This window comes from Doryrhamphus excisus, chromosome 1 (genome assembly GCF_030265055.1).
Source record: "Doryrhamphus excisus isolate RoL2022-K1 chromosome 1, RoL_Dexc_1.0, whole genome shotgun sequence".
In the NCBI taxonomy this organism is placed as follows: Eukaryota; Metazoa; Chordata; class Actinopteri; order Syngnathiformes; family Syngnathidae; genus Doryrhamphus; species Doryrhamphus excisus.
In genome coordinates, this window is record NC_080466.1 from 36,974,678 (window position 1) to 36,989,045 (window position 14,368).

Consider the following 14,368-nt stretch of genomic DNA (forward strand, 5'->3'; position numbering starts at 1 on the left):
AGGCAAGGGATGCCTGCAGTTGTTTGGATGTTGTTGTGGGGTCTTTTGTGACCTCTTGGATGATTCATCGCTGTGCTCTTGAGATCAAAGCTTTAGAAATGGCTTTCTGACCTTTTTCCAGGATGATTCCGGGGGGGCAATCACTTTTCACACAGGGCCATGTAGGTTTGGATATTATTTCTCCCTTCATAAAAAGTTTCAATTAAAAACTGCGTTTTGTTTTCAGTTGTGTTGTTATAGACAAAAATGTAAATTAGTTTGATGATGATTAATGTCCAAGAATAGCCGCTCTTGTGTTTTGCTATGGGTTATTTCTTCAATGCTGGCACTTTCTTTGGCTCCATTGTGGGTTATTTTGCAGCCGCGGTGAAAAGATAAATGGTAATAGTAACGGTTTTATTTCATTTGAACATGCATCAGATTACAATTGAATGCATCACATAATCAGTTCACAGTTCCACATGTCCAAAAGGAGTAGGAAGAAGCAAAGCTTACTAAATCCTACCCCTCCATCTGGTACTTTTACAATCAGTAACTGTTACATTTGTTCACTTCCTGCTTTCCATAATATAGTTTAAGTTTCCAAGGTGAGAAACATGATTGAATTCAACAAAAAACCCGATGTTGAAGAATTTAGTCTTCAATGACGGTAAAAGTAACCTTACATGTTCATTTAGCCCTTTCAGTCATCATTTCTATGTATTTAGAAGCCAATGTCTGCACGTAAAACTATACAAATATGTTTTGTGTTAACTTTTTAGGCATTGTGGAGTGTATTCATTGAATTGACATTGTTAGGAAAAAGGGATTTGATTAGAGTCGGACCTTCTGGAATGGATTAATGACGCTAACCAAGGTTCCACTGTATGCAAATAAAGTACAATGTTAAAAAAAATACAATGGTTGTTCTGCCTTCACAAAGGTAAGGTTTGATTGTACCCCAGTTGTGTAACTAAATAAGGCAACCATTGTATTTGAACCATACCCAATTCTGATGCAACCACAAATAATAAGCTTGTTTTTAAACAAATACATGTGAAAATACACATTCTCGATAGTTCAACACATTTCTTCTACATTTTCAAGTCTTTTCACTGATTATTTCAGTGATTACTTGATGACATCCATGCCAAATCCATTAGGGGGCACTCAAACCAGTACTTGTTTCCTGGGGGGTCAACACCACTCGACATCCCCCTTTTTGCTCATCACCATGTCAGCTCTGATTTCATACTCACCACCCTGAAACAGGAACTCAGAGGAGACTCGTGAGAGGAGAAGAGAAAATCACATGTCGCTGCCCTCGTGGCTGTGTTGGAAACATCTTCCTGTTTGGGTGTGGAAGCTACACAATCCGAGCTCATCTAGACACAAACGTTGCGGCAGCGTTTGAGAAATGCCATAGCAACAAAGCTCCTGTCGTTCATTGTTATGTAACAGAGAAGTTGTACGAACTCACCTGCCAGCTGTGAAAAAAGTCCTTCATGTTTCCAGCTTGGGAACCATCAGACAAAGGTGAGTCATTTCCTGCTTCGTTGTCATTGGTCCCCAGCAAACCAGTAATCATGCCTGTGCACATGAATACACTGTTCCATTTGTACATTCATTTTTACAATACAATTGCATAATACAGGCTGGTGGCGGCCAAGCGTTCATAGCAACGTTGGTGTCGGCTCTTCCTATCGCCGTGAAGCGTTGGATCGTTCACCCACTAGTAGGGAACGTCAGCTGGGATTAGACTGGGATTGCACAGTGAATGAATACACGCTGCAAGGATGCAGCGGCAGCAGATGAACACCAATAAAGTGAATGAAGTGTATAATATTGCTTATTAATTCTTTAAAAACTTTTTGCATTATGTCTCCCAAGCGAATGGGAGGATCTTCTGGAGGAAACAAAAAGTCATCACCATGGAAGTGAAAATGAACATAATGAAAAGATCCATAAAGACGAGAAACACCCACCCCACCAATATTGGCCACACTTTTGGTCTTAACATTAAAGATAAATGTCGTATCCTTGAACATGTTAAAGGATCTGCTTCTATGAAAATGACGGTAATAACTTGGCAGCTTCGGCTGGCGGACCAGAATCAACGTGATCCCAGTGAACCTTATGTTTATTCAGGAGAAGATAAAGATAGGGAATTGTTCTCTGTGTCTTGTATGTTATGTATTTTGTTATTACTGTAATATTCATCTCTATGTGTTTTGTGTACAGTATGAGTTACTTAGATTAATTTAGGTATCAACTAGCGGTGTCTCAAGACATTCAGTTCACAAGACGAAATGATACAGAAGACTGGAAAAGGCTGTTCCTTGTATGCACACTGTATAATGCTACACAGACAAGCGTTTTACTTCCATGACTTAGACAAAATAAACACAGTTAGGACACTGATAAATTGCTTCTTGTGCTTTAAAATACTTAATTTAGGTTTGTGGGGGTCCGCCCGTCTGTCGGAGTCGGGGGGCGCCCGGGTGATGGTCCCCCGATGGCATGTATCCCTACTGTGTGTGATTGTGTGTGTGTGTCTAGTATGGAGGGTGGGGCTTTCTTAGTATTTGTTTTTCCTTTTAATTGTGGTAATTGTTTTTAATTCTGCAAAGCACTTTGTGTTGCATGTCTTTGCAGGAAAAGTGCTATACAAATAAAGTTGATTTGATTTGATTAGAAATATGTAGATTTTGCTCCAATATACATGTTTTAACTAACAATAGGTCATATCGATTTATTAGTTAATATATTTTTTTAAATGCGATATGCCAAATTCTAACTGCAAAGTGGTGAGGAATGACTGTGTTTCATTTCCCTACCATGAAACCATCCATCCAGAGTCAAGCTGCACAGTTCAAGTCTCAGGTCACATGACACCGACACCCCATCGTGATTGGACACGTACACAGTGCGTGATGCCCTTTGAACAGTTAGACCACCGTCACCGTGCCACGTGTGTGTCACTGTGTTGTCGCATCCAACTTTCACCTGTAACACAAACACCATTTGTATTTGCTTTGTTATAATATATATATATTTATATAATATATATGTAGACGGCTGTTTTTTCATGCATTTACCTGTCCATTGCGCTGAATGCTGACAGTGCTGTTGGACATCCTGATCAAGAGAAGGGTGTGTGGGGGTGTATTGAGCAGAAGTGTAAATGTGGGATCAGCACTGATGTCTTGGGCCAACAGAAGTGGACACGATCTTGGTAGCTCATAAAGATGGCCATCAAATGTAACGACAAACTGATCGGCCACCAGCAGCGCTTGGTCTTTCGGAGACAAAAGAAAACGTATTTTCAGTCACTCTCATCGAGTGGTACGTCAGCAGCTTTTCAAAACAATGACACGCTATTCTTACGAAGAAAGGGACTATCCATGATCTTCCTCTTGAGGCGGTAAAGTTCAGCCGTGGGTCTAACGGAGGCGAGGCTTTGCAAGGGTCTCAGCAGCCACTCTTCTAAAAGCATCCCCACCACACCGACTTCAGTCAAACGTGTCCAGCGGAGGGCAGGCAGTGGCACAGATACGTCCACAGAACACTCGCTGTATACAAAAGATAACTTAAAACATGTTACACCTTCATTTTGCAGAGATACACATTAGATAAGAAGCCCAAATATACTCTTCAATTTCCAAATATACTACTTCAATTTAATAAAATGCACAAAATGAACAAAACATCATTTTTCAATGAAACTTGCGTGAAAAAGTGATTATCCACCCATTAAAACATACTTTAATTTAGTCAGGAAAAGTTTATGAAGCGGGCAGCACGGCGGTCGAGTGGTTAGCGCGCAGACCTCACAGCTAGGAGATCAGGGTTCAATTCCACCCTCAGCCATCTCTGTGTGGAGTTTGCATGTTCTCCCCGTGCATGCATGGGTTTTCTCCGGGTACTCCGGTTTCCTCCCACATTCCAAAAACATGCTAGGTTAATTGGCCACTCCAAATTGTCCATAGGTATGAATGTGAGTATGAATGGTTGTTTGTCTATATGTGCCCTGTGATTGGCTGGCGGCCAGTCCAGGGTGTACACCCCGCCTCTCGCCCAAAAGACAGCTGGGATAGGCTCCAGCACCCCCGCGACCCTCGTGAGGAAAAAGCGGTAGAAAATGAATGAATGAATGAAAGGTTATGAAGCAATTTCCAAAGCTTTGGTACTCCAGCAAACCACAGTGAGAGCCATTATTCACAAGTGGAGAAAACATGGAACTGTGGTGAACCAATATTAGTCCAAGAACATAGCAACGACTCATCCAAGAGGTCACAAAAGACCCCACAGCAACTTACCTCAGTTAAGGTCAGTGTTAATGAGTAAGAAAGACACTGAGGCATTTTCCATTGGGAATATGCAGTTTTTGTCGAGAAAAAAAATCAATTTTCTTTGGAAGGTGTGTGTCCCATTACATCTGGTGTAAAAGTACAACGTCATACCAACAGTAAAATATGGTGGCGGTAGTGTGATGGTCTGGGGCTATTTTGTAATTTGCTGTGATAAACGTAACTATGAATTCTGCTGTCTACCAAAAATAAACTGAAGAAGAAAGTCCGGGCATCTGTTGGTGACCTCAAGCTGAAGCCAACTTGCGTCACGATTGGTGAGTTAGACAGCGTGATAGTTTGTTTACGTTCTCAGTTCCTGTTTGTACAGTCTTATTTTGTGATCATTTCCTGCCTTGCTTTGTTTTCTGTTCCATATGCTTTGTTCTTCCCTATTTACTTCAGGTGCACTGTCCTGGGGTTGTGGAAGTGGTTTATTTGCTCTTTGTTTTAGGTTCTTGTCGCTGCCTCGCAGTCATTATTGTTGAACTTTTACCTACACTTTGGGTCGTGCTATCTGCGTACACCGAAACTCAGAACATGACAACTTTGATTCTGCAGCAGGACAATAACACACACTAGCAAGTCCTTCTCTGGGTAAACACTTTTTCACTCCACTGTATGTCGCTTCAATGACCTCGTTCTTAAATTCAACTCCATTTAAAAACGTCATATGTTAAAGAAAGGTCATGAATCTATTCTCACATATGTATCTGATGTTCAGTACCTGGACGATAATTTGTAGACTGAAGCCAGTTGCTTCCTGATTCCGGACAGAGCCACTGCCAGCCTGTTTTCCACCCAGTGGTATGCGTATTGGCCAGCCTATTTCATAAAATCAGTAGTGCATTCACTATAAAAACATGAATTCATATAATGAGCTGTTCATGCCGATGAAAAATAATGGCCTGGCTTACTAAATCCATGGCATGGTTGAGTGAAGAGATGCTGGCTTGAGTCACAGGCCTTAGCTGAGGACTTCCCAGCAGAGCAGGGCAGACCTGCAGAAGCTTGTCAGTCCACAAAAGAACAGCTTCCCTCCATAGAGCCTCCACCTTGTGGCCTTTCACGTCCTGGTACACGCCTGCAAGAGTGGCCAGGGGCCCTGTGGATGGAGCACATACAGTACATAGATGTGTTCCATTTCTCTCTAGGACTCGGAGGCATGCAGGTCTGGACACTCTGGACACAATCTGACATTCTTTTTTCATTTTGAAGTCAAATTGAGCAATATTTTACCCATCTTTCATTTCGGTATAAATCATTATTACATCTTTACATGAAATATCTGCTTTTGTGGTCTTAGCCTGAAATTATTTTAGTATAATTTTATCAATATGGATATTATTTACGTCGTGTCCTGTATGTGCTGCTTTGCTGCCACCTGTCTGTTATTCATTGCAGCACACTGGGAACAAGCCATCCGACACACCTTATTCCCATTACTGCCTGGCGTACTTAAGGTCCTCGTTTTTCTGCACCTGTTGCCAGATTGTCTCCATGTACCTGCTACCAGATCCTCCCAGCACTGCCTTTATGTTCGGCATGTACTACTCATAACCTGTCATGACCTGTTTGTGTGTTCACTATTCGCTGCTTGGCCGTTTTTGCTGTTTTTCTCGGTAGTGATTTTTGTGTTTAATATTTTTACCTGCTTGATTGCTCGGCAGCGCTTGTAGAATTTTTCACCTGCTAATCACCTGATGTTTGCTAAATACAAGGATGAAGAGTCTTGAACCAGTCATGATGTGATATATATATCACTATTTTGACACTTACTATGGTACCCATTGTGTCATTGTATGGTCATATCACCTTGTACTTCGGTACGTGATAAAAAAATAAAAAAATTAAAACATTAAAAAATAAAAAAAAATAAAAATAAAAAAGAAAACAAATAAATAAAATAAAAAAGAACAATACAAAAATAATAAATAAATAAAAATTAATAATTTTTTTAATAAATTAAAAAAAAACTTAAACAATATTAGGAAAGCAGGAAGTGAACAAATGTAACAGTTACTGATGGTACCAGTTGGAGGGGTAGGATTTAATAAGCTTTGCTTCTTCCTACTCCTTTTGGACATGTGGAACTGGGAACTGATTATGTGATGCATTCAATTGTAATCTGATGCATGTTCAAATGAAATAAAACAATTTTCCATTACTTTATGCAGCACATTTAGTGATTGTAATTACATGTACTTACATTGTGGTATTTTTGGTTGCACCACAACCGAGGGAGACAATCGGTTTGATGAGTGTCAAAATGGAGGAAGACTCAAGTTCAGTTTAAGCTTGACTTGAGCTTCAGTGCTTTTGTAAACAAAACATTACCTGTTTGTCTCTGAAAGACCCAAGTAAATCACTGATCCAATGCGTTTTACTGTCCTAGTATGTGAATATGGCTCTGCACAATGTGGGCAGCAGCTAGCCGGTTCTTATTGCACTTACTCTTCAGCTCCAGCTGTCCCAACATGGAGGCCTGGTGCAGCAGGTTGAGAGAGCGAGGCAAGCTGCTGGTGACAGCGTGTCGGAGAGAGCTGCTGCGCCACAGAGCCGACAAACTTGCGCCTCCGTGCCCCAACACAAACTCTACATGCTGGGTGATATGCAGAAGCATCACGCTCAGATCCTGGAGAAGCTCACTGCCTCTGGACTGAAAGGATGACAAGGAACGGGCTTAAAAAGCAGCTTTTTCAAAGATGAAGCATTACATCACGGACTTACCTGTTGTCTGAATTCCGTAAGAAGATGCTTTATGGTCCTGATTCTCTCCAAGAGCTTGTTTCTGATCTGAGAGCTCACAGCATGAATCCGTGCCTTCAAAAATATTTCAATATGTCAAATCATATGGTGGTTATACATATCCGGTCATTGTAATACATCTGTAGCATGAACACCTCCACGGCAGTGAGACTCTGCAAACAGCCACTTGCTCTCAGGCTCAGCCTCTGATTGGCTGCTCCTGCAGACAAACTTGCCAAAGCTTCACGTTGGCTGTTGCCTTCTCCTTTTTGCACATCCACCATCAGACTATAATGTGTGCCCAGACACGCCACCAGGGAGACATCTTCGCTCAGGCCAGAACCTGCTCATAATATGACAAATAATCATCATACACTTCAGGATGTCAGTGATGTTTTTCTAAATGCTGATATTTACCGTTTTTATAACCTGCTGTAGTCTGGAGACATCGTCCCTCTATTGTGTTGTTCAGCCACATCTCCTCTCTGTGGTCGAGTCGCGCTTGCACAAGAAGGCCAGACCCCCGAGGCCATGATAAAGCGCTGCCTCCCGCCTCCACACTCCAGTTCCCCATCCTAGACTGATACGGTATAAAATGTGTTTATGCTTATGGAAGCCACACAGTCTCCCTTGGAGCATTTTTTTTTTAAGCACTCACACAGGCTTCTCATGTGACACATTGCAAAAACGTTAATTTGCATGGTATTGTCTTTTAATGTGGAATTATATTTATTGCTCATTTGTATACACACCACTTGATATGATGAAAATGGGCAATAATCTAAAGAAGAAGAATATATGTGGCAAGAAAATTTAGTGAGCAACTTGTACTGTATAAGCAGAAGATTATTAGTATTCATATTTTTCCCATTCAATTAGATTCAAATTTGCTTCATTGGTGTAAATATCACAACAATATTTACAAAGCACCAAGAGTCAATACAACAAACATTAATGAATTTCATGAATTAAATCAAGAAAAGATTGCATTGTACTGTTGGCTTTGTTTGTGGGTGTACATGTGCGTTTTAGTTACAGTATATTATTGTATGTGTGGTTTTGTGTGTATATGGGGAGGAAATAATCAAAAGAAATAATAAAATATAATAATAATAATAATCGTAATATTAATTTTATTAAAACCACTGCAATTGTCACAATTATGTTATCTTTTTTTTATTTAAAATAAATTATAATTTAATAATTAAAGATTCCTTTAATGTATTCAAATGATACAAAAAAGAAAAAAAAGAATGATCTTGTTAATATCCTAAAAATGACATCTAGACATTCTCCCTTATTAAAAGAGGGGTTTATTACGTTTGTGAGCAGTTATTACGTTTGCGGGTGTAACAGTGCATTTTCTTTATTACATTTTATATGGAAAACAGAAAGGAAAGATATGACTAAAGTCTTTCAATCAATCACGAGTCTCATTTGTTTTGTTCAAATTGAGCGGTCGGTTTGAAAAAATAAATACGTAAAATGACAAAACAGAAAGAGGTGATGATGCAACTCCACAATAAGAGAGCATGTTTGATACGGGTTGACACATGAAAAGCACAATTTAAAAAAAAAAGTAATTAATAAAATAAATGAGTTGCTGCTGTTAAGTATTTGTTCTGACAGCTCTTCTATTTTTATAACTTTACAGAAAAGGAAAATGACGTATGTTTATATCTCACATAAGGTTTGTGTTATGATGGGCAAAAAAATTCCACCTCCAAATAAGCCTGCTTTGCAAATAAAATCCCGCTTTCGTGTGTACCTCCGTGAAGAGAGTGATGTTGGAGGCCTGAGCAGTCGATGAGTTGGTCAGGGCGAGCGTGAGACTGCAAAGGGTCCCCCGCCCAGACGCCGACAGACGAGACTGTGCATAAAACACTTCCTGTCCTGAGTTCAGTCTGTGGCATCCTGACCACAACAGAGCCTGACAGACAATAATAATTCAATAGTTGTAATGTTAATGGAAACATTAAACATGAATTATCATTGCAGATGAGAGATACTGTATATTCAAGTTCTGGTTTGGGTCAACTCTAAGACCTGTGTCCACTGTCCACCATTGTAGATATTATGCTTCTGGAGCATAGATGGAGGAGCCTTGCAGATTCAAAGGTTTGGTCATTTGCAAAACAAGTGGAGTGACTAATGGGCTCATGCTAACATCAGAGACTGATGACCACAATATGATCCAGACTGCTTAATTATTAGTGAATATGTCATTCCAGTGTAAAAGCTTACAAATGTTGGCTTCCCAGCAATAGGGTAGATAATTAGTACGGGTGAGAAGAAAAGTTAATATCGATTTGTCTAGTTTCATTACAAAAAAAATATTTTTGTAGTTGGAGCATAGAAAAGCTGTTTACAACCTTTTAAATATGAAATATGAGAGCCCTGTAAACATGAACTAACAACCCTATAGCCATCTATACACTCATATAGTAGCGATAAAGAGACATACCGTAAAGTCTGGACTATAACATGCTACTTTTTCACAGGCTTTGAACCCTATGGTTGAAACAATTATTTGGCTAATTTATGGCTAGAAAAATACAATTCCCATGATGCTTAGAGTGCACGTTCAGGAACTTGAGTGCTGAAGTGTGTTTTGATCTGGCAAAATTTGAAGTATGTTTGATCAAGTGTAGAATTACAACAGCTTTTGCTACGTCCCATTCATCTGGGATGCTGGGAGCACCAAGTGGAGGTAGGATGGCAAGGTTTGTGGTGTGTCTTCCAGTGTAAATATCCCATGTTACAATGTGGACAATTATATGCAATTATATATGCAATATGTTTTTCTCTGGAGGGAAAGGGTAGGACAATTCCAATAGCCCAAAAAAAATATAGATTCATTCATTTTCTACCGCTTATCCTCACGAGGGTCGCGGGGGGTGCTGGAGCCTATCCCAGCTGTCTTGGCGGGGTACACCCTGGACTGGTCGCCAGCCAATCACAGGGCACATATAGACAAACAACCATTCACACTCACATTCATACCTATGGACAATTTGGAGTGGCCAATTAACCTAGCATGTTTTTGGAATGTGGGAGGAAACCGGAGTACCCGGAGGGTGGAATTGAATCCTGGTCTCCTAGCTGTGAGGTCTGCGCGCTAACCACTCAACCACCGTGCAGCCAAAAATAAACATGTGGTGACAAAATCTGTTCAGGGGGCTACAATGTGATTTTCATGGGACCCAAAATTCCTGGTGGCACCCCTAGGTGTGGCTTATATTCTGGTGCGCTCAATAGTGGTTCTTATGGTAAATTCCCAGTAAATAAGACGTGTGTTGCTATAAATGTGTTCCCTGGCAGAACTGAGTGCACGAACAGGAAGTGACAGAAAGAATACTCACAGGCTGTGGGGGGCACAGGCCAAGCAATACCGTGTACTCAAAGCGATCTCTGAGGTTGGTTTGGATTTTAGTCAAGAGTGAATGCGAGGGACACGGTTCAGGGGACACTTGGTCAAGGCCGATATTCAAGTGGAGGGTGTGCAATCCTCGCGAACCTCTCTGAAGAAACACACACACGGTCGGTTAACATGCAATAATTGTTCATTAGGCTAAGCTTTTATTGTGTGTACCTGATATTTCATGCCCTGCTTGACACTCCTGTTGTGCCATCTTAGCTCAGCATTTTGTGAGTATAGGTTTCCATCCTGACTGACAGATACACAACCCTTGACAGGGGACACCGCCATCTACTCACACACAAGTACAAGATACATTACGCTCTCATTCAAAATGGATGCTCAATTCACTTTGTCATCATGAGTTGTTTCCTGCCTTTTGAATGGACAACAGAGCGCAAGCCTCTCCCCTGCTGAAGTTGGACTGCCATTGTTTGTTCAGGCTGAAGGAGATGTTGACGGGCAGGCCGCTGACCCAAGACAGGCGGGCCTGAGTTAGGACAAAATAAAGATAGAGTAAATGATGTGAAAACACCCTCCTCCATATTATAATTATAGTTGTTCAAGATGCAGGTACACATCAACATCATAAAGTAAAAGTTTCCAGGATTGGTAAATGATTGAGTGTATCGTTTAAAACAAACAGCATCATAGTTGGATGTGGGTTGATGGACGAAAGCTTTACGATGATAAAATATGTGAAGCACCTGTTGGATGCTGCGTTGCTCTCTTTCCGAGCGGTGTGAGAGAATGTGAAGGCGTGTTTGGCTAAGTGAAGACGAGAAGGGCTGACTCAGCTCCACCGTGGTCTCATTCATTTCCTTGGATCGACTCCATATGCTCAGAGCTTTCACCTTGAAATAGACAAACCAGATAAATATGACTATAAATCCAGAAAAGACAATAAAAAAGATAATAAGCATCTAACCTGCTCTGGTCGGCCGTGCCTCATCCATCCAAGTGAAACACTGTCTGCCCGACCCAGTAAGGACCGCTCTAGTGTCATTTCAAAACTGGTCATACGAGGACGCCACTTGATTTGAACTGTGGTGAAGCATAAGAGTGTCTTATCAAAAAGAATACACACAAAAAATACCTGCACAGATTGTTCTTAAAGGCGGGATTTTTGATGCAGCGATGCAGCTCAAGAAGCATATCTCACTTGTGTCAATAATAGAAGAACATGTTATTTTAGTTGACATTTTTTGATATAACTTAACTTATATAACTAATAGTGCTGTCTTTGTGTTATTTTACACAGTGTTTATTTGTGAAATGTATGAAGTGGCATCACTAAAAATATATAAAAAATATAAAATATAAAAATATATATATATCTAAATATAAAAATATATAAAAACATATTAAAATATATTAAAATATATTAAAAATATATATTATATTATACTATATATATTATATTATATATATTATATTATGTAAATATGCATGTTTGTAACTGTTATGTAGTGTTTACCATTTAGAGTGGACTGTGGATCACTGGATTGTGTCAATAATAGAAGAACATGTTATTTTAGTTGGCATTTTTTGATATAACTTAACTTATATAACTAATAGTGCTGTATTTGTGTTATTTTACACAGTGTTTATTTGTGTAATGTATGAAGTGGCATCACAAAAAAATATATTTAAAATATATATATATAAAATATAAAATATTTAAAAATATCTAAAAATATCTAAAAAAATATATAAAAATATATAAAAATATATATTATTGGTTGATATTGGTATCGGTAATGAAGTGCTTGACAATATAGGCATATAACAAAGGCAATATGGAGCATGTAAATATGCATGTGTGTAACTGTTATGTAGTGTTTACCATTTAGAGTGTGATTCCCTCTCTCCAGCACTGGAGGTGCGGAGTACAGACCGGACACGCTGAACTCCTGGTTTCCCCACACGGCTGCGTGTTGCACTTGATAACTCCAGTTCCTGGCTTCGTACACACTTTTCACTGCAACTGTCCTGGGCAGCAGTTTCAACTGCAAAGCAGAGACAGTCTGATTCCTTTCAATGGCATTGTACAGTACTTCCAAAGGAGTGTGTAATAAACACTTTTCAGCCATACCTGCGGGTATGAGTGTTTGACCTCCAGAGATTGCCTGTAACCACCGTCGATCACTGCCAACTCCCCAAGGGTCCAGAGCCGCCTCTTGCCTGACAACACCTCCACTAAACCTCCTACACCGGACTCGGATTGGTTTAGCTGTTCAAGAGGATGACACAGAATTATATTTGTTGCTGCTGAGTCTTACTTTTATCACTTGAGCAACTAGGTCATCATACCTGTGAACGGAAATTGAGTTGTGAGGGCAAGTGGATCAGCATCTTGGGAAAACTCTGGACCACCTTCACCGTCAGGTCCTTGCTGGACAAAACAACATTAGATGCTAATTGTCAGATGTGTATTATTTTCACATGTACCTGCTAGGAAGATGCTGCCCTTGGATGATGAGAGCAAGTGAGGACGGGAGTTCAGGGTTTACCGCCATGGACAACCTCAGCTGGGAGCCAGATTGTCTTCCCCAGGCTTCAACCTGTATGAGCAAAGATAGAGATGCTTGGCAATGTACAAATAATCCTGCCTCTCATTCCTACTGTCCCATTTGTAACAATGTGTATTTACCTGCAAAGCAGGGATGGAGTCTCCCTCTGCAGTATGTTTGAGAGTAACTCTGGCCTCCTTGGACCCTCCCTGCGCGCCCCAGCCCCCAACGTCCGCAACCAGTTGAGTCCGCCAATCTTGATTGCGAACATGTACTGCGATACTCCTTAGAAGACCTGCAAAAAAAAAAAAAAATGTGTGATGGAAGTACAGTATAACAAGGCAAGTAACAAAAAAGTACTGTAAAGGACAGTACTGTAAAGTACTGTAAACTGTAGACTTATAACAGTATAAAAACCCAACAGTCTGACTCAGTCCGACATTCCAAATGTATCAATGTGAGTTCGGAAAAAAAACCTATTCAAGTTGTAAGGCATTGCGTCTGAGCAACTCCTTCATTGGGGCGCTGCAATGACATCAGCCTCCCTCTGGGCTCTAGGTCCTCTGGCAGCACTGCAGTGTCATCCACAAAATGAAATGCATTATGGGAATGGTAAATGGTCTTTCACTTGTATAGCGCTTTCCAACCTCCAAGGCACTCAGTGTGCTTTGACACGGCTTCGGTATCTTGCCCATGGATACTTTGACAGCTGGAGGATCGTACCTGCAACCTTCAGGATGAGAGACGACCACTCTACCACTTGAGCCATGCCACAGCCACTTTAAAATGTTGTCTTTTTTTCTTTTTAATGTCATATTGATATATGTTTGTATATTTCTCTGGTATACCTTTGGAGTGTTAAGTTGCTGTGTGATGAAATGAGTGTTGTTAGTAAAGTGTCCTTAGTAAGGTGACACAGTGAGTGTTGAGTGTTATATTGTTACACCTCATAAGAAAACTGAGATTGAATACAATATAGCATTTTTCCCATTTTGTTTGACGAGGCTAGCACATGCATAATAAAATGTGGTTCCAATAATTTACCTTTAAACTGTGCCATCACAGCAGCGTGGAGGCTGAAATGTTTCCATGTTTGGTTTGAAAGTGGTGGTAAGTAGGAGAGGAGCACAGCCAGGCGTCCATCAGCCGTGCTCACGTTCATGCCAGAGTCAAGTAGCTTGTGCCCATCTACAGTGAGCTGAGCCCTGGACTGAAGCTGGGACAGAACTTCTTTAGTGGAACAGAAGCCCTTTAAGAGGAATGAATGAAAATAGCTTGGATTTACAGAGCAATACTCTCATAAAACCACAAATGTTGCTTCCAGGAGCTGTGTCAGTACTTTGGCCTTTACAAATGGAATT

General features: G+C 40.4%; 1 protein-coding gene across 4 annotated transcripts in view; it reads right to left on the reverse strand.

Moving 5' to 3' along the window:
- Positions 1-14,368, reverse strand: part of LOC131138235 (uncharacterized) — a 50,985-nt gene that overhangs the window by 5,059 nt on the left and 31,558 nt on the right. For 3 of the 4 annotated variants that reach the window (XM_058087022.1, XM_058087013.1, XM_058087003.1), the window contains 23 exons: positions 14,052-14,256; positions 13,148-13,302; positions 12,946-13,058; positions 12,808-12,889; positions 12,590-12,727; positions 12,341-12,503; positions 11,423-11,538; positions 11,202-11,348; positions 10,871-10,984; positions 10,669-10,785; positions 10,439-10,597; positions 8,845-9,006; positions 7,494-7,656; positions 7,232-7,419; positions 7,059-7,151; positions 6,783-6,987; positions 5,246-5,433; positions 5,056-5,153; positions 3,367-3,551; positions 3,078-3,277; positions 2,817-2,985; positions 1,460-1,569; positions 1,239-1,364 (listed from right to left, as the gene is read on the reverse strand). In XM_058087022.1, the coding sequence (XP_057943005.1) occupies positions 1,239-1,364; positions 1,460-1,569; positions 2,817-2,985; positions 3,078-3,277; positions 3,367-3,551; positions 5,056-5,153; positions 5,246-5,433; positions 6,783-6,987; positions 7,059-7,151; positions 7,232-7,419; positions 7,494-7,656; positions 8,845-9,006; positions 10,439-10,597; positions 10,669-10,785; positions 10,871-10,984; positions 11,202-11,348; positions 11,423-11,538; positions 12,341-12,503; positions 12,590-12,727; positions 12,808-12,889; positions 12,946-13,058; positions 13,148-13,302; positions 14,052-14,256 (3,396 nt within the window). Of the gene's footprint in view, positions 1-1,238; positions 1,365-1,459; positions 1,570-2,816; positions 2,986-3,077; positions 3,278-3,366; positions 3,552-5,055; positions 5,154-5,245; positions 5,434-6,782; positions 6,988-7,058; positions 7,152-7,231; positions 7,420-7,493; positions 7,657-8,844; positions 9,007-10,438; positions 10,598-10,668; positions 10,786-10,870; positions 10,985-11,201; positions 11,349-11,422; positions 11,539-12,340; positions 12,504-12,589; positions 12,728-12,807; positions 12,890-12,945; positions 13,059-13,147; positions 13,303-14,051; positions 14,257-14,368 lie in introns of those variants that run through there. The other variant, XM_058087031.1, reaches the window with a different exon arrangement.